This window comes from Saccostrea echinata, unplaced genomic scaffold (assembly GCF_033153115.1).
Source record: "Saccostrea echinata isolate AGI-Se365-2 ecotype Australia unplaced genomic scaffold, CSIRO_AGI_Sech_v1 ptg000030l, whole genome shotgun sequence".
In the NCBI taxonomy this organism is placed as follows: Eukaryota; Metazoa; Mollusca; class Bivalvia; order Ostreida; family Ostreidae; genus Saccostrea; species Saccostrea echinata.
This window is the reverse complement of record NW_026889779.1, coordinates 2854756-2877582: the sequence shown is the minus strand read 5'-3', so window position 1 is coordinate 2877582 and position 22827 is coordinate 2854756. Positions and strand designations below refer to the sequence as shown.

At 32.3% G+C, this 22827-nt stretch overlaps 1 protein-coding gene across 4 annotated transcripts in view; it reads right to left on the bottom strand.

The window, feature by feature from the left end:
• Nucleotides 1-2371: 2371 nt before the first annotated feature.
• The window catches only part of LOC133197107 (protein Fe65 homolog), a 49155-nt gene continuing 28699 nt past the window's right edge, over nucleotides 2372-22827 (bottom strand). For 2 of the 4 annotated variants that reach the window (XM_061332955.1, XM_061332952.1), the window contains 14 exons: nucleotides 16444-16921; nucleotides 14337-14487; nucleotides 13144-13314; nucleotides 12297-12421; nucleotides 10512-10719; nucleotides 10159-10286; nucleotides 9330-9577; nucleotides 8939-9025; nucleotides 8652-8767; nucleotides 7793-7866; nucleotides 6853-6961; nucleotides 6155-6220; nucleotides 5706-5867; nucleotides 4891-4961 (listed from right to left, as the gene is read on the bottom strand). In XM_061332955.1, the coding sequence (XP_061188939.1) occupies nucleotides 5727-5867; nucleotides 6155-6220; nucleotides 6853-6961; nucleotides 7793-7866; nucleotides 8652-8767; nucleotides 8939-9025; nucleotides 9330-9577; nucleotides 10159-10286; nucleotides 10512-10719; nucleotides 12297-12421; nucleotides 13144-13314; nucleotides 14337-14487; nucleotides 16444-16921 (2102 nt within the window). In that variant the 3' untranslated portion in view covers nucleotides 4891-4961; nucleotides 5706-5726. Of the gene's footprint in view, nucleotides 4964-5705; nucleotides 5868-6154; nucleotides 6221-6852; nucleotides 6962-7792; nucleotides 7867-8651; nucleotides 8768-8938; nucleotides 9026-9329; nucleotides 9578-10158; nucleotides 10287-10511; nucleotides 10720-12296; nucleotides 12422-13143; nucleotides 13315-14336; nucleotides 14488-16443; nucleotides 16922-22827 lie in introns of all 4 variants that reach the window. The other 2 variants (XM_061332953.1, XM_061332954.1) reach the window with 2 other exon arrangements.

Below are 22827 nucleotides of genomic sequence, written 5' to 3'. Positions count from 1 at the left end.
TTGTCATCTCTTGTTATGTGTCACCATGACAACAGAACTCTACACATCCAGAATGGAATAAATGTATGACATCAATAAAAATATCAACTTATGAATAACATGAGGCACATGGGCCACAATGCTCACCTGAGTCAATATGGCCCTGCCATTCTCATCAGCAGATTTCTCCTCCTACATATTCCTATACAAAAGTTTGGTCCCTGTTGTAGCCCCATCCTACCCCCAGGTGTCATGATTTGAACAAACTTTAATCTTAACTGAGAATGCTTCCATATTTATATGACTAGTGATGGCTTTGCTGTTATTGAAGAGAAGATTTTTAAAAATGTGGCTACATCCTACCCGTAGGGGTCATGATTTGAACAAACTTTATTCTAAATTACCTGAGGATGCTTCAATATCAGTATGACTAATACCGGTAATTGGTTTGCTGTATTTGAGATTTTTTTCCTATATAGACTCTGTAAAACTTTGATTCCCACTGTGGCCCCACTCTACCCCCGGGGGGTCGTGATTTGAACAAACTTAAATCCACACTACCTGAGGATGCTTTCATATCAATATAGCTATAATTGCCTAACATGCTTCATAACTGCATAATTACTATGGCTAAGCCTGCACGGTGGGTAAAGTCCACCTAATGTTTACATTTTATGATTGCAATTTAACAGACAGGGTTTCTTGGATTTCTTTTCTTTCTTTGTTTTTGCACATAGGAGCAAAAGATAAGTTATTTAAGACCTCTAAAATGTCGTGAACTCCAAATTAATTTTTAAGAACATGCAGTTTTATAAAATTTACTGTACGGATATATCTGCCTAAAATGCAGTATTATGTACTGTAAGGTTTGCTTAAGTAAAATGTGAAGTCAGTCTATGCTATGATTTTAAACAAGGGCAAAGTGGATCATAACCTCATGTGATTTCATGCAAAGAAAACAAAGTATTGCTATTCTTTTATTATACATATTACCCAAAAGTGTTGCAGTTTTGAATATTCAAGTTCATCCAAGTAAAACTTGCAGTCTATTATCACTGTTATAATAGACAGTGGCAGGTTTTGGGTATAAATGATTATAGAATTATGAAGTCTCCTATTTATGAGTCAATGCACAGACAATCTAAATCTTTTTAGCAATATCATGCTTTATTATTATTATTTGCAATGTCAGAAAATACATTAACAACTGAAACCAACTGCAAATGAGTGGACTAAACAATGTTTTTCAATCTTGTTTTGTCTACTACATTTGTATAAACATATGCTCAATACTATTGTAGAGTGGATGAAAATTAGCAGCTCATCACTTCTTAACCACAATGTGACAAGTATACAGTTTTTGTTGGAAAGAATCCAGTAACATGCTTAATTTGAGATGCAGATAAATTAATTCAATAGTTACATAGTTTCATCCTTGCTCCTTACGACTTAATTTTATACAACACATCCACTCCTTGTATATATTACAATTCTTTCTTATTTTTGATGCCTTTTTTAAAAAGCTTGATTAATGTTAAATGTAGAACAGCATCACAACCACAACAGGAAATTTAACAGACAGTAGTTTACATGTATAATACAGTCAAACCTCATTAATCCAGCTACTGGACTTTCCCAGCAAATCATCCAGATTAGTGAAGTGTTCCGGATTACTGAAACATAGTTTGGATAATTGATGAATATAAATGTAAATTCTGTTCTCCACAAATTTTGTCCTGAAGGTGAAGCATCCAAATTATTGGATTCCTTAATAATGAGGTTTGACTGTACCATAAATCAACAGACAAAGTACACTGTACATATCAATCATCACACTCACAATAATATACAATTTATATGCCAATATATGGCAAAATAATTTGATTATATACAGAATTACAAACAGTTTGAAGATTCCCACTCAAAGTCAAAAGTCCAAAATATTTCCAGAGAAACCAAGAAGATTGGTTTAATCAGAAAAAAATGTATTAATTGTAGTATGTGTACAAAAAATCTTCATTTGTGGATAATAATTTGTAGAGAGGTTCTGTTATGCTGAAACAAATATTAAAAGATTAATATACAATAACAATTATTTGATTTAGTAATAAATGTACACAATTGTCACCTATGACTACATGATCATTTATAAAATTTATATATAGAGATAATTATAAAGTCTAAAATGCCAAGTATCCAACGATTTTCCTAATGCTTGACAGATTTTCAAAGAAAGTTTACAAAATATGTTCAAATTCCAGTCAATATACTTAACAGGACTTAATTTTTAGGTTAGATTTGTAAGAATAATAAAAGAGATACAATTCTTTCTGAATGACACATTCATTCAATAGTATAAACATACATTCTATACAACATCGTGATAGCATGATTTTGCATAAAATCTAAGAGAAAATGATTGCAAATGAAAAAAAAAAACCTCAGTATTAGGAAACAACATTAATATAAATTCTAAAAATAAAAACAAATTTTAATAACAGTAATATTTTGATTTTCCAGTCATTTAAAGATACCATTTTAAAAAATAAAACACAACCTTGTCACCCATCAGTGTCATTGAAGGGAAAAGATGGCAACAGCCTCTACAGTAAAACTTGTTTAGTACGAACATGGATATAGAAAATTTACAGATGTAGCAAATTTATAGATACATGTATAGCAAATTAATGGATATAGTCAAGTATTTGGGATCCATGGCAAAAATTCATAACAATTCCTTGCAAAACTTTATCTTATCTCTAATATAAAGAATTTACAGACATAGCAAATAGATTTTGTGTCCTGTAGAGGTTAAAAATAGTGAAATTTACATCCTTTTACAACAATATATTAAAAATCTCAAAATACTGATTCGACATTTTTTGGTATTTTTTATCTAAAATTTAAATCATCAGAAAATTTTACTTCTCTAAGGTAAGTTTTGTATTTAATACTTCTCTTAACATATTTGGTAGTTATACTTGAAAGAAAATATGTATATTGAGAATTCGCTATTTATGCTTTAAAACAAATTCATTATAGGTTATTACTCATTATGTATATAGTGAAGGGAATTCACTTTATCGAGTTTTACTGTATTTGCAGGATGACTTGAATGAAATTAAATCTGAATATGTATCTACCTTGATTGACTTGAATTTAAAAGATCAAGGAGGCTGAGTACTAAACAGATTACCAAACAGATCCATCTTTAAAATATGAAATGGTATTTTTCTGTTTGAGCTGTCAAATTTAATGCAATTTCTTATATTTTTCCCAGGGGGTTTGAATATAAGGCTAAAATAGCCCTGACTAACATCCTCTAAAATAAAGCAAAAAAAATATGCATTATATAATAATAACAACTGATTTTTGTCACATTTTTGGAGAAAAATTTTGGAATTCTTGAATATCTGTTGCAATAAAATTTCTTTGAAAAATTCCAGTAATTTAGAAAGTATAACATTTTCTGTCAAAGTTATTCCCCTTGGCCAGCATGTTTGGAGGTCAACCTTGGGAATTTTCTTTTTTGATTGATGAAATTTAAAACATGTATAGCAAGAATAAATGATATATGGCAAAAATCTTAACAATATAAAAATAATCATGAATTATAGGAGACTTTAACTAAAGCAAATTCATCTGAAAAATCCGTCTTTTCTACACTTCAGTGACATCCAAGCATGGTGACCTCCTGTATGACAACCAACGGGAAATAACTCTTGATAAATTCAAGTCCATAGAAAAGTACAAGTTCCTCATCACAGATGGATTCACAGAAATGCATAAAACATAAGTATTTCAGCAAAACAAGACAATCAAACAAATCAATGAATTAAACTGTCACAGTAAGTGTTCTTACACTATAAAATGGCTGTTACACCTGAAAACACTTGATATTGCACATGGGTATAAGTCGGAAAACAATAATATGGCAAATCATTGGTAAAAGCAACATCAGGATAAAAAATATTAAATGAGTATATAAACTGGCATAGATTTAAAAAAAAATAGCATGTTAGCAGTAAATCAACTCATAATTAAATGTATTAAATACCATTCTACAAACTAATTATGTATAAGCCATGTACAAATTAAAACACACTGGAAGAAATAAAATGAACTTGTATACATAGCATACAAATAAGTACAAATGCCCATACCAATATCACATTAGCTCATATTAAACTGGTCCTCAAAGTTTTGCAAAAACAACCAAACTACCCTTTTAAATGGTGGTTTTGATAACTTTTTAAAAACAAAAATAACACAACTATATGTATATATACCTGCTTGATAACAAAGGCAAGGATTGAAAAACAAATCAAAACAGAGGCTATAAAAATTTAGTATAAAATTCAACCATTAACAGAACAAAGATTTGGCAGACATTTACATGTATAAAAATATCATACAAAATTAAAGCTTACAAGTATTAGTACATGTACAAACTTTTACGTACAATTACAAAAATGTGGAATGCAGTGTTAAAATATTCTCACAGCAAGCTTTTCTACATTGCCAGTCATTTCAAGATTCCAGCCTGTTTATGATTTTCATATTTGGTAAAACTTGCTCAGAGTCCCTAAAAATCTTCATGTACCAAGGAACAATCAGATTTTCAAATATCTTCAACAGGAAAACAGGAGATTCATTGGTAAATACTGTATGCAAAAAATTATGTTAAATTTTATACCGTCTCCTATCCAAAAAACACTACAAAATATTCACAAGCATGTACAGACAGTTTGCATATTACCTTACACAATATAATTTATAATGCTGGATTTATTCCTTTCAATGAACACCATCAAACACAACAGTTCTAATGTAGTTATTTAGTTACGAATGGTAGATCAGCATTATTTGTCTTCTTTGCAAGCATTCTGTTGGATACTATTTCTTGCTTGTAGACTTACTTGACAGGGGACTTCAAGGTCTCCACAAAGCTCTGAACACTGTGTCGAAAGCAAGCACCAAAACTCTGGAAAATATAAACAAATCACAGAGATTAATTATGTACTTAGTGTTGGTAATCCTCAGGATATACCTGTTCTTTTTACTCCTGTCTACAAAACATGAAGCATATTTGGAATTAAAAGTTTCCAGCTTTTTCCTTGTTTGATTTCAATACACATTTTACAACAATATGTAATATAATGACACAATAATAGAAATTATTTGAACTCAAGGAAAATAATGCTATATAAGTGGAATTTTCAGCAGGACATAATTTTAGCAATTTATCCTTAAAAATTTATAAATATATTTTAGCGAGAAGCAATTTTAACAATTTTATAATGTGGAGATAGACAGCTATTACCATTGATATGGAATGTATTGTTAGCGATATTCAATTTTAGTGATCTCAACACCCTCACTAGTAATGCCAAAATTGAATCCTTGCTAAAAATTCTGCTTACATGGTATTTAAATTCCTCTTAACAATAATTCAAGATGCAGAATTTTTGTTGTCATTATAAACCTTAAACAGTATGTTAAAATAGTACAAGAAAGCTTAATATAGTCAAACCTCATTATCTCGAACTAGATGGGACCAAGAAAATACTTCGAGATATTTGAGGGTTCCAGATATCCAGGGTAAAATACTCAAGGAATAAGCGATTGGGACTTCCAAATCACTTTGACATATCCATGGTATTTGAGATATCAGTGTTCGAGATACCAAAGTTCAACTGTATTTCATATCCTATAAGTTTGTGTACCTACAAATGTGATAAAGGTCATCACGTATGGTCAGATTTGACTTTACTTTTAAGTATACTGAACACAGACTGAACTCCATGTAGACTGGCCTTGACCCCCGACTGTACCCCCTCTGCACTGGCCTTCATCCCTGCTTTGAAGGTTGCCCCTATATTCTCCAACTACAGACCACAACAAAATGACATGCAAATCAAATACCATATGCCAAGATAAAGACAACAAAGGATAATAAGTAAAAAAACAGAATCATAAAAGAAGAAAAATTACAATAAGAATAGCCACAAAATTAATACAAAAGGTAAAAAAAATCACAAAACCAAATACCATATATCTTGTTTTAATATTGATGATATTATAAAAGATGTCAACAAAAAGAATGTGACTGATAAAAAAAACAGGTCACCACAATATATAAAACAAAACAAAGAAATGTTCATTTTAAACACACCTTGTTTTTCTGTGTCGGAGTTGGGGTCTGAATTCCATGTGCATCTAAATATTTCTGGAACCGTAGCTGGAAAATAAATTAATTACATTAATATTTCATGAATGTCCTTTCACAAGTTTTTGCTATACACTGACAATCAAATATCTATAGTTTTTAACTATAGGCCACCCATATCATGACTTGTATCGTAACATTCTCAACAATCAACTTTGCCCCTCCTTAGGATTTTAAACCATGGACAAGGGATATTGATTTCACATTTTTTTTAGATGTCATCGGATTCATCATATTAATCTTCTACATGTATATGGATTACATTAAGAGAGATTTTTAAACATATATATTTCAATGTATGATCAACAAAGGAAAAAAGAATAAACTAGAGGTACTGTGAGCACTGAGCTCACAAAATGATACCCCCAGCTCCTAGATGAGTAAAATGACAAAGTGTAACAGATGGACGTAAGGAATTGTAGCGAACACCCCATCACTATATAACACCCCCTCACTTTTTAAGTGAAGGTATAAAAAAAAAAGAGTAGCTATAAATGTTTTTATATGCATGAGTTTCAAAGACAATTAAGTACTTTGTTAACAAGCAGGAAGGACTGTGTTCAGAAAAAGATAAAGATATACATGTAATAAGTTTAGTGTTTTTCAAATATAAGTAATCAAAACTAAATCACAAAGAACCCTACCTTACAAGCTGCCTCTATAGTTTTACACAGAGGTCCAGCTGATGGCTCACAGTGGAACACATGGGCATAAAACTGGTCCTCAGCCCCATGTATAATGAAGCCACCCAATCTGTAACAATGTCAAAGTACAAGTTATCTCTCTTCATGAACATACCACCATCAGTGAGTTATGAACTACTAAGTCCTAGACATTTTAATATATAGAATAAACCACTAAACAAACTGATAAGTTTCATATTCAAGTACAAATATCTCCAGGTTTGGCCCCAAAAAAAAGACCACAGTGGGAAATACTGGTAATTTTCGGGAATAACTGGGAAATGATATTATAGCTTATTCCACACTGGTAAATACCACCACTGGTATTTCCAGGGCAACTCTGAACATCTCATGTATAAAAAATATTGTATTGACTAAGCTTAAGCTTAAATGCATTTAAGCTTTCATGTTAATTCTTTTCCATGAAGAAAACAATGTTACCATCAAATGTAAGGGAAGCACGATGATGCCCCAGAAAGATGAAGTGGTGACTAAAATCACCAACTTGTATTTATAGTTCCTATATTAAATTTTTACATAAGCTTTCCCCATGTAGGGACACATTATTATTCAAGACCGTTGTGCTCTATAGAATGATTAGCTATGACCTTGAACCCAACCGTGGCCTTCAACAATGTCCTAACACAATATCAAAGGTATATTCTCATGCTACTACAAGTCCTTAACACTGGCCATTTTCACAAAAAGCACACCTATGATCTGAAAAAAACTCTACAATCATCTTGCAGGAAAGATACCCTTTGACTGAGGAAAAATAAATACTACAAAGCAGGAAGACCTAATAAATATGCCCTTTTCCAATTTTCTACTGAGTGCTGCTTTTGTGTGTGTGTGTGTGGGGGGGGGGGGGGGGGATAATGTATACTGGTTCAACACTTACTTGGCATTCTCCATGGCTATTCCCATGAATGACAGATATCGAATGCGACAGTCATCTATTCTGTTCTCTGGTTTCTACAAAATACAACACTCATTGAGTTTCTGTCCTGAGTAATGACTGTCAAATATCTATTAGAACCAGACAAGCTATTAAGGATATCCGATCCTCAGATAGGAATGATAACTCTTAAATCTATTATTTAATTTAAAAAGTCTCAAAATGAAGCTTGAAATTGAAATATTTTCTCGCAACAATTTCCTTTTATGCATCTCAATATGATTTAAGGTTCTTTGAAGTCTTAGAAATAATATTATGAAAAGTTGACATTGTACCCCACAAAGGTACAAAAATAAATTCATTTTTAGAGAAATCAAATTTCCTCTAATCTAGCATTAGTTCCCAATGCTTATGAGCATGATATGAAATTAGAAGTGATCTGGGATGTCTTGCAATGATAATACACACGTACGTTTTACACTATGTATTTTATAACAATTGAAATAAATAGAAGAACTAAAATACTGTATAAGTGTGCAAAACATTTAATTTTTTCCAAATGCCTGGATACCAATCATTTTTAAACCAAAAATATATTTGTTGATCAGTTTTCAATCAGAAAATCCATAGCTGGTGCTTTTATTCGCATTTACTAAAAATATATTTGAGATTTGATAATTTTCCCTTTATAATTTGATTAACTTTACTGATGAATTTTGAAGAAATACCATGGGTAAATACACGTTGTTCTGCAAAATCCAAGACATTTTTGTGATCATTTTCAATTACTGAAAAGCTGATTTTCAGAACCTGAGGATCGGACTACCTTAAGATACCAGGTTTAGTACCCTCTGACAATTACCCCATGTTCTGTTATAGTGAGAGTGGAGGGAGCTATTGCTACATCAACAAAGATCCATTTTTCTGGTGGGATACGACTGTAGAGAGACTCGATGGCATTGTTTAGTACATCAGTCCCTACAAGACCAACCAAGAGCTAATTAGGGATATTCTTATCAAGATTAGTTAAATATTTTCTTTAAAAATCATAAAACGAAATTGTGAACTGTAATTCATAGTTGAAGAAAAAGTGATATTCCTTGAATCCTACAGAAACTTTTATTGTAAAATTCTGACAGCAATTTTTACCTGTTGGCTTAGAGACCATTTCACGTCCAAGATAGTGACAGCGGATGATTTTCTTAGGTTCCTCCATTGGGGTAGGAAATGAAATACCTACGAAGACATTATTGTTACACAATTTGCATATGTTACAATATAACTTCATTATCTAAATATAATATTAAAGCTAACTTAAGTTGACTAAATTCAGATTCTAAAAGCTCCTTTAAAAATTTCACAGAGGACTGTGAATTTATTTTCAGGAACATTCAATTTTTTAATGCAATTATGCATATACATGATATGTATATAAATAATGTATATAATTTGTAGCCAACCACAATTATAGTTACTCCACTAAAGCTATAAACATAGATTTACAGATAGGAGTGACAGTTTTGCTTGTTCCATGACTTACTGCTATACAAGCTCTGAAAGGACAGCTTTTGTCCGTTTGTCTGTCCATTAGATTTGTCCAGGTTTGGGAGGTCGGTGGGGCGACTAAGTCGCTGAACCACTGCATTCTGTTCCAAGTGTCGCTCCAACATGATCTTCTTGCAGATGTCTCTCAGAGTGTTGGCAATGTGTCGAGCCGGGGTGTCACATCGAAACACATGACACATATGCTTCCTTGTTGTCTTATCACGAGCAACATAAGCAAAATCTCTGCAAAATTAAATCAAACATAGCTGACATAATTAAAAAAACTCCTACTAATTATACAGCTTTTTGCAAAAATTTTAAGTGGTGCAAAAACATTTGAATTAACAAAGAATTTAAAAAAATTTACACCAAATGCCTCGACAACTACTGCTTTTAATTGTTACCAGAGAACAAAGGCCATACACACCAGTGACACTGTTGAACACTATTGCATATATCACATTGTTTGTGCTGTACATCTTTAATACAATTTGTTTGTGCTATAATACATAACCATTTTTATATCATTTTATTCCAAATGTAGAGAAACCATAAATTCTTCAGCAAATGTCACAAGGTGTGACTGAAGAAACAAACATCTATCTACATACAAGTATACACACATAATACAATATATTACCTCTCCCTGTGGTTGTTTGGGGAAAAAAAAGAAATGAAATTGAAATTGAAGTATTACAGTGATGTTCACTCAATTGTATCTTATAAGCTTTACCATCATTTTAATTATTATGTTTTTAAAAAAAACACATATTACAACAAACTGCTAACAAAGACATTTTAAATTTCCATATTTAGATACATACCGTCCATTGTCTCTGCCCACTCCCCAGACTCTGATGGACTGTATGGGCTGTGAGTTAAGAGTGGTGAAATCCTGAGTGTCCACCAACCTCAGACTGTCTTTGTCCAGATCCATGTACAGATCCTTACCCTAAAGAGAATCAAGAAATTACACAGATACAATTTAATGGGCCACCAATTTACACACATATTATATATCACTTAACTGTGGCATCTACTATGTAAAAATAAACATTCATGTTTTTAAGAACAAATATTTTTAAATATTGATCCATACATGTATGTTTTTTTTTTACTTGAGCAAAATCTTTACACAAATATTGAAAATCAAAGAGAATTATCCCAGGAAACCTACATCTCCCCATCGACCAACTACGTCGTTGATATCGTTCCTGCCAAATGACAAATCCACAATACATTTATTGACAGCTCGACTACTTCTCTCAGGAGTCAAATCCTCCTCAGCTATCCTGACCCAACCCAACGACTGAACTGCAAATCGTACTGGCTTCTCATGCGGTTCAGTCTTCCTTGGTTCTGGTTGCACCTCCTGCTTCGAGGAACTAGGTAATAAGAAAACCATTACTTATAAAGTAAAAAGGAATAAAACTGTGGTCTTACTATCATAATTAGCGTCCCTTATATCCTGGTAAATTACAACTAGATGTGTCGTAATGCCACGAATGCCTCCACAGGCAGCCAAAATTTCAAATGCCATATTAGTAGGGATGTCAACGAATAGTCGACTATTCGACTATCAGTCGAATGGACCGACGATCAAATAATGAAATGATATTCGAATGAATAAATTCAATTAAAGAATGATAAAGAGATGGAATTCTCATCTTATTTAAAATCAAGAAACCGTCTTTCCTCAGACACAGTCAATAAGATGATTTTCCTCATTCAAAACTGTTGACTTTACATGTAAAGAGTACAGTAATTAGAAATGCTTCACTTCTGCGAGAATTATTTGTCAATTAATGTGTTGTTTTTGTAATAAAATTATCTCACTATGCTGGGCTTTGTTTGTAAAATTATTAACTGGGCTTGATCTCAAACGATGTACCCATTATAGCCGTGACATGTTTGGACGCTACGATAATTATTATAGAGTTAATATTCTTTTACAAAATTCAAAGACATTTTGATAGCCGGGACAAAAAGTATATTCAACTGTTTAACATTATCACAGACATCTGGCGTGTGGGTATTGTGTGTTTTACCCCCCCCCCCCTTCCTTACCCCTCAATTATTTTAATAAGCTTAAAAAATAAATAGTACTGTCATTTTTTATGCTTACTAAAAAAAAACGTCTTTACAGACCGATTTATGGACAAGATTTAGTTAATATAAACACGCTATCCACATTTTAGGTCAACGTGAACATCTGTGTGTAACATTTGTTGTTACTTTTACTTTTTGATAAACTTGAAAAAAGGGTTTTGGGGTTAAATACGTCATGTACCAATGAGGTTTAAAATAAAATTTTATTTTCCAAAAAAGATTCGAATATATTCGACTATCGTTCGAATAATGCAATCGAATATTCAACTAAAGAAAATAAATATTTTGACATCCCTACATATTAGTTTTAAATTTGTTTGCATATAGTATACACAAAATGTGCATTATTTTATAACTTAGAAAATAAATAGAAACTATTGTAAATTGCACATTTGTAGCCAAGATAATGATTAGAAATTGTGAATTTTTAAATCGTTTCCAAGTTCAAGGGGAATAACTGTCAAAAATCATTGGACCAGGACCAAATTTGAACTTGACCTGTATTTTCTGGTAAAATACCTGCATATGCAATTTCAACCTTAAACATACATCCCTACAAAAGTAAGAGAGTGGAAAATGAAAATTTCTTTTTTTTTTCTAAGTTCAAGAGGGATAACTCTGTCAAAAAATCATCGGACCATGACAAAATTCTAACTTGACCTGCGTATTCCTATGATGTATCCATATGTCAAATTTGAGTTGAATGTGTGCAATTGTTGCAGAGATAATGAACGGAAAGTGAATGATGATGGAATGACAGAACAGGGTAACACTATATGCCCCCGGCCAATTTATGACGGAGGCATAAAAACCCTTTTCCACAACAATCAAAACTATTACCTCTAATACTCACATGTTTTGCAATGATTTTGCAGCATATTGTAAGGCATGGCCTTCAAAAGCCTTTAGTGGGTCCTCTGTATTAGAGGATACACTAGATGGACTAGAGGGTACAGATCCATTTGTAGAGCCAGAACTCTGAAAGAATACAGAAAAATACCACACTATAACACATTCTATGCTTGAATCATCATAATTGGAACTGAAAAAAAAATACTACAGTGTAAAAAACTTGTTTAGTAGAAACACAGACGTAGGGAATTTACATTTTATGATGCCTGACAAATTCCAACAATTCCTTGTAAATTTTTACGGTTATAAAGAACTCAGATATTACAAATTTATGGATAAGGCAAATTGATTTTGTGTTCTGTACAAGTTAAAAGATAACAAAATATACATCTTTATAATGATTTTTTTAAGATCATAAAATTTTGAAACTGACATTATTTTTCATAAAAATTCATATTTGAAATTAAATTCATCAGAAAACTTAAGTCCTCCAAGATAATTTTTGTATTAAATACTTCCCTGAACATATTCTGAAATCATACTTAAAGGAAAACATGTACTCTGATTTCACTATATATACTTTAGGAAATTCACTATACAGATATACCAACTCACGAATTCAGAGGTCCCAAGGACTTCACTATAACCATGATAACAGAGTTTTACTGTATATTGCTACAATTCAAACTTCATGCATAATGTCCCAATTCAAAACAATACTGTAGCTCTCCAGAACTTTTTTTTAAGTTCTCTAATTATAATCAGATTTTAATGTTCTGAGTAATTTCATTATCTGGCTTTCACAGTATGATGTACAGGCTAAAACATGTAAAACAAATGGAACATACTGAATTACTCTTAACACTCAGTGACCTAAGTGTGGTCTGTTTGACATCGGGTGGAGCTGGTGATGGTAGCTCCCTCTGGATCGTCCCACTCTTGATGTGCCAGTAATACGCCCCCTCCTCATCCTCACACTTCTCCCAGCCAGGTGGCAGCACCACTTCCTTCGGCACGTCCTACACAAGGTCAACAGAAAAACCAATCAGACAGTATAACAGATTGCATAATCATAAGTGTAACAATTTTGTGGGGCTTCTTCATTTCAATTTTAAAGTGCACTACTTGACACGAGAAATGTTTACGAAGACTGGAGAGCTAAAATAAAGATTATGGCCGGATGTAAGTAGGGATCTCAGAAATACCGCAGTGACAATCGGATTTGTGAAACCCTGTCATCTAAAGCAACAGTTAATCACTGCAACACCAGACAAGGGCCCAACAAGTTCCGTGGATCAATATTAGAGGAGACACTAGAGAGAGTTCTAATTACACGATTGCAGTAAAATGTACGCAGTGTATCTTTATTTTGTGCTAATAAATAATCCTCAAAAACTGCAGATCAAGAACATCTCAAGACAATGGGACTCTCTCATTGCATGACAAAGTGAAGCCCTGTTTTTGAAGAATATGACTTGTGGGATAACAAGATCTTCAATCCTGATTAGAGGAATGGTCTTTATCACAGACTCCATACTCCATCCTCTATCTGTAAAATTTCCTTTGATGGCACTGTGATGGTCAAATCTTTTAACTACTTACATTTAAAGTTCACTTTAAGTCATTATTTTACTATTTCACACATGATTTATCAGTTGCTTAAAGAAAAGAAAGCCATTCAAAAATTACTTGTGACATATAATGCATATTAAATCCCCCATTCACATAAAATCTCTGTCTGGCATCTTCTTTACTACTGGCAAGGACATAAAAACATTGGGATGCAACTGGCAAAGACCAGAATCCCCAACCTTTCAATATTTGATTTGATGGATCAAAAACACATAAGTCTATTGGGTAAAACATGGTTTTTTGCATTAAAAAAATATTTCTAGTGGTAATTTCTTTTGTTAATTGAAACTTTAAAATGTTTTTAATATGCTGTGTTTATTTATAATACGTATAAAGGAACTTAACCAATATTCTGATTTTTTGTCTCAGAACATGAAACAATTATTTTGAAAAATAAGTTTTCTTTTACCCCTGTGGGTGTGGTTTCTTCCGAACTGTCCTGCTCTGATGACTTAGTGACCACTGAGGAAACATCATCATTAACAGGTCCATGGACATGTGTCCCATCATCTGATCTTGCATCTGAATGGATACCACTATCAGGCGAGTTTATGTCAAACCTAAAACATAAATTAGCAATGCTTACTTTTTTGGCATCTCCAAAAAACACAGGCAATTCCTTAAATTTAACTTTATGAAATTTTATATTTATCCCTACTATTTTCAGTGAAAGTGGGGGATATCAGGCCTTTCCAAATCTGCCTGTATCCGGTACTATACCCGGCTCAAATTGTAATTGTACCGGACAAAATATTGAAAAAATATTTGACTGATAAAAGTTTAGCAACATATTTAATTAAAATCACTTCCACAAGGTACCTCCTATTTTTTTTAAAAATACTTGCTTATAATCTTTTTGAAAGCCCTGGGAAATAAATCTGGTCTTCTGTCTGTCCATCTGTTTGTGTGTAACACTTTCATTTCTGGACAATATCTCTTAAAAGCCTTTGGGTTTTTGTAATGAAATTTTATATCATAACTCCATATGGCCTAAAAAAAAGACCCCTATTGATTTTGAGGTTAAAGGTCAAGGGAAACCTTTCAGATTTTGTGATGAAATTTTATATCACAACTCCTTATGGTCTAAAAACACCCCTATTGATTTTGAGGTCAAAGGTCAAGGTAAAAAATTCTTACATTGCAAATAACGGTTCCCTGATGATAACTTTAGTTTAGTTTTCTTTGAGCTATTTTTCAATAAAATTTTTAAAAAATATTACTCCCTATGGCCTACAGAAGACCCCCTATTGATTTTCAGTTGAAAGGTCAAAGGTCAAGGTCATATAAATTCATACATTCTGCATGTAACACTTTCATTTCTGGGTGATATCTTAAGAAGGCTTTGAGATTTTGCAATGAAATGTTGTATAAAAACTCCTTATGGTGTAAAGAAGATAGGGCTGGGACGATACAACTTTTTCTATATCGATACGTATCCCGATATTTGAGCCACGATACGATATGTATCACGATATGTTTAATTGGTTATTAATTCTTTTTTTATATTGAAATGAACAAAACATTTCTTCACAAATAAGAATAATTTATTCAAAGAAGTTGCATATCTGTTGTAAAACTTAATTATTTTGCACAAGTGGTCTTAATTATTATGTATTTCATATTTATATTTATATTAAGCATATTTATTTTATATATTAAACCCAAAATGTTAAGTAAACAAAGAAAAACACAAGTCAGAATTTTTTGGTCGATATGTCGATATTTCTTCATACGTATCGATATGCGTATCATCCTCACATTGAATCGATATTATCGATATCTCGATATATCGTCCCAGCCCTAAAAGAAGATGAGATCAAAGGGTCACAGGTCAGAAATTCATACATTGCAAATAGCATTTTCCTTTTTTCAAACTTTAATTTTCTTTAAGCTTCTTTCAATATGGCCTAAAAAACCAATATTGATTTTTAAGTCAAAGGTCAAGGTCAGAAATCCATACAATGCAAAAAATGATTTCCAGATAATAATTCTAGTTTTCCTGGAGCTTTTTCAATGAAATCTTAGAACATATCCCCAAATGACTCAAAGACCCAATTTGATTCTTAGGTCAAAAGGTCTAGGTAATAAACTCATATCTTGCAAAAAATGGTTTCCTGGTGATAACTCTAGTTCTCTTTGAGGTTTTGCAATGAAATTTATACCTTTAGTCAATATGACATTAAAAAAAGACTCCTATTGACATTGAGTTCAAAAGGTCAAAATCCAAGGTCAGAATTTTATATATTGCATACAGTACTTTACTTCTCTGTAAGCTTCTGCAATGAAACTTAAGGTAATGAATTTCTTTAACCTAAAAAATACCCCTTTTGACTTAAAGTCCAAAAGCTGAAGGTATTTTTCCATCTGCATAACTTTTTTCACTTTTTCTACCCTCAATTTTTTCTTTAACAGGGGACACAAATTCTCTGAATTAGCATATCATAAAAGCTTCATTTCTTTGGGAAAAAAATACAATTCTTTTGCAAGAAAGCAGACTTGACTCCTATGACACTGACTTGACTTTGGCCTGGCTGACTGGAGATGTAATCCCACTCCACTCCAGTTCCAGATCCAGGTCGGATGAGACGGATTGGGACTTTTCCTTGGCTTTGCTTTCCAGCATGGAGTAATAGTCCAGAAACCCTGTGGATTTCTTGCCAGAGTTTTCATTCTCCACTTGTGAATTCCTGCCCCCTTTCTGCATCAGATTTTTCTCATTTTTCCATGTGTTTTGTTTTAAGTCCTTGTTTTCACATTCACTCCTGTCTTCATCCTCTGATGAACTGTCGGCAGACAATTCGGCCAGAAGTCTCTGTTTCTCACTTTTGTTGGAGTATTTTTCTGAAGCAGATTTATTGTCTAACAGAGACATTGACGTGATGTCTACCTCATCATAGATGTTTACGTCTTTGTTAATTTTACTGGATTTCATTTTAAGTTGGTCTTCAAATTGGTAGTTGGGATTGGAGAAACTAAGGAAAGTGTTTTCTGGATCTGAAATAGATTTATCACATGTAAATTTTGATTAGTATTTCATCATTTAAATTCTTCATATAGAAAAATTTTGTTCTATCAACTTAAAATATAAAATTAACTGTTTTGAGTCATATCCAGAAGCTTAGGGAACTATCCAAAGACTGTTGAATTATAAACTTGTACAAGATAAAATATATTACTAGTAATTCTTAAGGAGAATGATAATTCTATGAGTTTTTTTTTTAATTCAATATTTCTATTCCACCCTATTCTAAAAGCTATTCATGTAAAACATGTTCTCTAAGTTAATTATATGTAATGCTAGTCAAATGTCTCACTTTGATTTCTTTTTTCTAGTAATGATTCTTTCTGACTAACCCTGCTAACAGGTCAGACAAACTAACGACCCAAAAGCCCAACTCCTTGTGGTGTTAATTATCCAAGCATTCTCATAAAACACCAAAATTAGAATCCTTGAAATCAAATTCTTGTAAAATGATTGATATTTATATGGATCAATGCCAATAGTTAAATGGCTCTGACAATAAATATAAATTCTGCAGGAAGTCTAAATTCTGTAACACAAATGAATTGGGAAAAATGACAGCTTCTCATGGACTGAAGTAATTACGAGAAATCATATTCATTTTCTCAGAAGTTTCTAATGTTTACTTCAAGTAAGGCTCTGCATCCGTTTCGATTTTTTCCACTCTTCAGCATCGATTTGAATATCAAATCAAATAATTAAGTCAAATGTAAATTTACATTTTCTGCAATATTTTTCACAATGGTCCATAAACTAACACCACAACATTGTATATGGGATCGAAAATGTTCCCTTCCTGTTTAATGGTAATGATTTCCCTATTCGGATTCTTTATCAAATAAAAGGTTCTGGGACCATGAAGCAAGGTTCTGCATGATTCCAATTTTTCCAGTCAAAGCTTGTAAACATGAGGTACCATGTTAAAAATTAACCTCAATGTTTTAGTGTGCTAATCAAAGTAACGTATCTCATTTTTTTGGTGTTCAAACACATTTTATGACACTATTACAAAATCTTACAAAATTTCCACAATAACTTTGGCAAATATTATTCAAGTTATCTATATAATCATAAATCTAATAGATAAATTGCTGAATTCTGAAAAAAAAGTTTGTTTGTATCATTTATCCTGAAGGGGTAAAAAGAGTTCGCCTGCTAGATGTCAGAAGAGAAAGAAGAATTTCTTATTACACGTTGCATTTTCTGAGCATAACAAATATTGTCTGGCCCTGATGGCTTGAAATTGATGCTTTTGGTCAGGAATTTCAAAAACTGTAAAAGGCACATTACTCAATACAAACAAGTGAACAATTGAAGAATTTCAAGAATTTCAAAGACATATTTCATGCATAGTGCACTCTCAAATTATGATATTTATGCCCTAAGTCATGGAATGCTAGTGGCATACACGCTGGACCCAAAGGACATTAATTTCACAAAATATGGCAGACAGCTCATTTTTTAATCATTGTGATGCAAATAATTTGCCTGTTAGATTTCAAGCCATAAACTAAGAAATGAAATTCAAAGATAGAATACACTTTCAATCTATTGGCCAGAACCCCAAAACTGGCCCTGGATCCCCAAACTATGACCCTGGTAGATGCCTTGAAGAATTTTAAATGTTGTATACATTGAATATTATGACCAACTCATGCACATCTTTGGTCAAAATCCTGAAACCTGAGGTCATGCACTTCACAATTTTGGTAGAGGGTTTGTTGTGAAGTACCTTGGTACCGTATAACCATTCAGACAGGATGCCTGCTCACTGTTCAGTAGAAAAGATGATTTTTGAAGATAGCACGACTTTTGCTGATGGACAGTGATCAACACATAAGGTAGGGAATGTGGAATTATGAAAATCAATTTCCATAATCCATCAAATGTTTGTTTTTTTTTTTGCCAATATTGGCTGAAATTGGTTTAGGAGTTTTAGAGAAGAAATAAAAAATGTTCAATACACCCTGTATCAGTGACTCAAATGATCTGAAATGTTGCTTTGGAAATATGAACTGCAAAGGGATGGGATACTTAAAAAAAAATATTCCTGAAATTTCCTAAAGATAAATTCTTTATTTGTGGCTGGAACAATTAATTTTGCTGTATTCTAAGGTACTTTTCTTTAAATCATGACTGTAATTTTGATGTACTTCACTACCCACCTTATATGAGTGGGTCACTGTAACAGTACACTGGGGCCATTAACTCTGTCTCTCCAGTCATAAAAGCTCTAACATTAGGTCCTTGATCAACAGCCACATCCCAGCAATTCTTTGACATTTGATGCAAAATATCATCAAGTCAAAGACAGCATATATCTTGTCATGCATTGTATTCAGTTGCAATTCAGACATGTATTTATTAATAAACTCATCATGCCAAAAGCTTCACATCTTTTTATATAATAATCTGACTGTCTCAAACTGGAGGAGGGAGATGAAGCAGAAAATGTCATCAGTGCCCATCTTAATGGGACGTCCAGTTAAAACCATTAAAATATGACCCAAGAGCAGCTATCAGTTGATAAAAATCAGAAAAGTAGCAGAGAAGTGAAGCACCAACACAGTAAATTGGAGCAAGCTTCAGAAATTCACAGGAAAATGACATTATTCCTCTATTCCTCTTCAACAAGCACTGAATCCATTTTGATGATGAGATGAATCTACAAGATTTTGCCATGACAATTTCTACTATGACCAAGTGTAATTTTGTTCGGCTCAACAAGCTGGAAATCTTTTTGTTCTTTGGGATTTGATGGTTGGAAGCTTTGAAATAATAAAACCAGTACAGCAATACCACTCTTTCATGTCCCATAATGAATTACAAAATACCTGAAGCTTAACAAAAGTGTACACTTTTCAGACCAGTGTATCAAGTTAAAAATCACAGAACTGTACTTCAATTTTTGTTTTTTGCTTTGTTTTCTTTCTTTCTTTCTTTTTTTTTTTTTGGGGGGGGAGGGGTATTACTGTTGTACTTAACCAACTCGTATCTGAATGAAATCCAAGTTACATATTTTTCATGGAGGATTTTTTTAAACCTTTTTAACAATCAACAATATTGGCATCAGTTTCAAAACTGGCGTAAGAGTTTTAATAAACTGTTTTGTCCAAATATGGGGCTTTGTACATAGTCAATAAAGTTAACAGGTACAATGCTAATATTATCAGATAAAACAAAGTGCAATAGCTTTAATTTCAGCCTTTGTAATTATCACAGAATATCCAGGGACTTAATTACATCTTAATCAGTGTAATTTAATAAATCACCAAGGAGCTATTTCCACAACCAGGCCTCTTTACACTGATCACTATCAACAATAACTGTTGAACATTTGTCAACTATTCCTATCTGAAACCAGACTTGATATTTGTATAGCCTCACAGTAATGCAGTCAACATTTAAAGGATATATTTTCAATAAAAAAAAAAAATTAAACTGCAAGTGTATTCAACAAAATTATTAAAATTTATTTTAAAAGTTTGTTTTTTGTTTCATTGGTATTATCATGCATGCAAAGGACACATTTTTCCGGTATCAAATGAAATCTCTACAAAGTGCAATACTTGGCCTTCTTTTTCTTGTCATACCTGCAAAGCTGCACTTAGCTACAGAACTCACTGGTCCAAAAAAAATTGGGATGGACGACCAGAAAGCTATAGTGCCACCCATTGAAAAATGCGTATATTAATGGCGCACAAAAGTGTGCTGTATCTCAATTTATTTCTCTGTATATTTAAACTGCCATCTCAAAATATTGCTAAATTAACCAAAACAGTCAAATCAAAACATTTCAAAAAACCATTGTTAATACCCTCCTGGGCCTGATATTGAGATCATCCAAAATTTCGCCTATTTATACTGCCTTTTTGGATGGCAAGACAATTCAGTCAAATGCGATTCATGCAGATGTCAACAACAAGAGTACTTGAGAGAGAACAAGCTTTTGTGTTGTCGAGGTAAGAATTTGGAGAAACAAATCCAGAACCGAGGGCAACTTTTTGTGCACAATAAATATACAGTTTTTTTTCTCTCTGGCCTGACAATATTTTTTCTTTTCAGAGAGCTACAGTTCTGCAGCTATTAAGTTGCACCTGCATGCTTTAGCAGGATTATTTTTAAGTAAAGTATAAAGTATAGAAAAATTTAAAAAGAAATTTTTGTAGAATAGCAAGAAATACTGTTTGAATTCTTACAAATGAGGTTTTATGCAAATGATTTGCAATAATATCAATATGCATGGTTGTTAAATTTGGCTTGTTTACACTATTTAGCATATATGACACACTATTTTTAGAACATTAAATATTGGAAAATTATTTTTGATATGAAAAATTCTGTGGTGAAATGCTGTATATTTACACATATAGTCTTGTTGGTCATATTTTTCTATCACATGCTTAAGTTAAAAATACATGTATATAAAAATATTTTCAATTTATTTTGATAATTAAAAAAGGCAAGATTACATTTAGTTTTATAATAGCTATTTTACCTGTATTTCTTCTAGAGTGATTCATATTTAGGTGAAGTTATTTGCACAATAACTCATATCCTCTGCCAAAATATTTGTTCAGGATAAATTTCAAATGCAAATCCATGACTGAATTATCAACTGGTGCATTACAAACTTGGGCAAGCCAAAAAAAAATAAGTATGTGCACCATATTTTTCTTAAATATAATTATGTCCAAGCTTGAAGTACATCTATAACCACTATTACTCTACATTTGTATTACACAGATGCACAACTTCATAACTTTACAAAATATATTACTTTAAAACATTGCTGTGATGTCATGCCTTTGTTCTTGCAGTCTAAAAATTTACCTGTAGCCGTCCGATAATAATAATTAACAGTCCAATAATATATTATCGGACAGCAGTGATAACAAAATCGGACAGTAGTTAAAAAACAACAACTAGAGTGAAATTAAGGTTTAATTTGTCCAGAAACCAAAAAAAAGTTAGGGAGAAAAAAATCACAGAAAGCGAACGCGAGGAAATTAAGTTGTTAAAAAAAGCAAATCCAAGAAGAAACTGGAGTTTCAATCTTCCTCCTAAGTATTACTTTCCATTCGGTTTTTTGCAAAGCGTTTTCGATACAGCTCTGTGAATAAGCCAATTTAAATCCATTTCTGATAAATAACCAGTCTGCGAATCTCATCATTTAACAAGGTTTGTTCGACAATGACCACACTTTTAAAACAGAAGATTTTCATTATATCATCCCATTAAAAATTTAGATAAAAATCAGCATTTTTACTTTAAATGCATTTTGAAGATATCATCCAACACTGTATCTGTATCAATGTCAAATGCACTAAATAAAAAAATATTCCAAATCATAAAAAAATCCTTCACCACCTGACCACTGTCCATAGTTCCTGCTAAGCCAAACGACTGCCATTGAATGAATGAATGAGACAAAAGAGTTCACTCACTGATTTTACTGTCTAAAGAAAAAAAACTTTCTCTTTTCTTTTGTCTACTTATTAGATGGTTTCAGGTAGAAAACTATTGATGCCTGAACTCCTATTGTGTAATTATCGGACTCCTCCAGGTAACTTTTGGACATTTAAATAGCAATGTTTTAAGTAAGATATATGCCTCATACGATTCTATATGTAAAATTATCAGACTATTTTCGGCCCTAACGGGCCTCAAACAGTCTGATAATTTTACATATAGAACAGTATTCGGCATATATCCATTACATAAATTCATTTTATTGGTAAGTGGCTGTAACTGTGCTTTACTGTAACAGTATTTATTGTCTACAGTATTTACTGTTTGATTCTTTTATATTTACATTCAGTGCATTTTTTCTTATGAAATCCATTGGAAATCTACGACGTTCAAATATCTATAACAC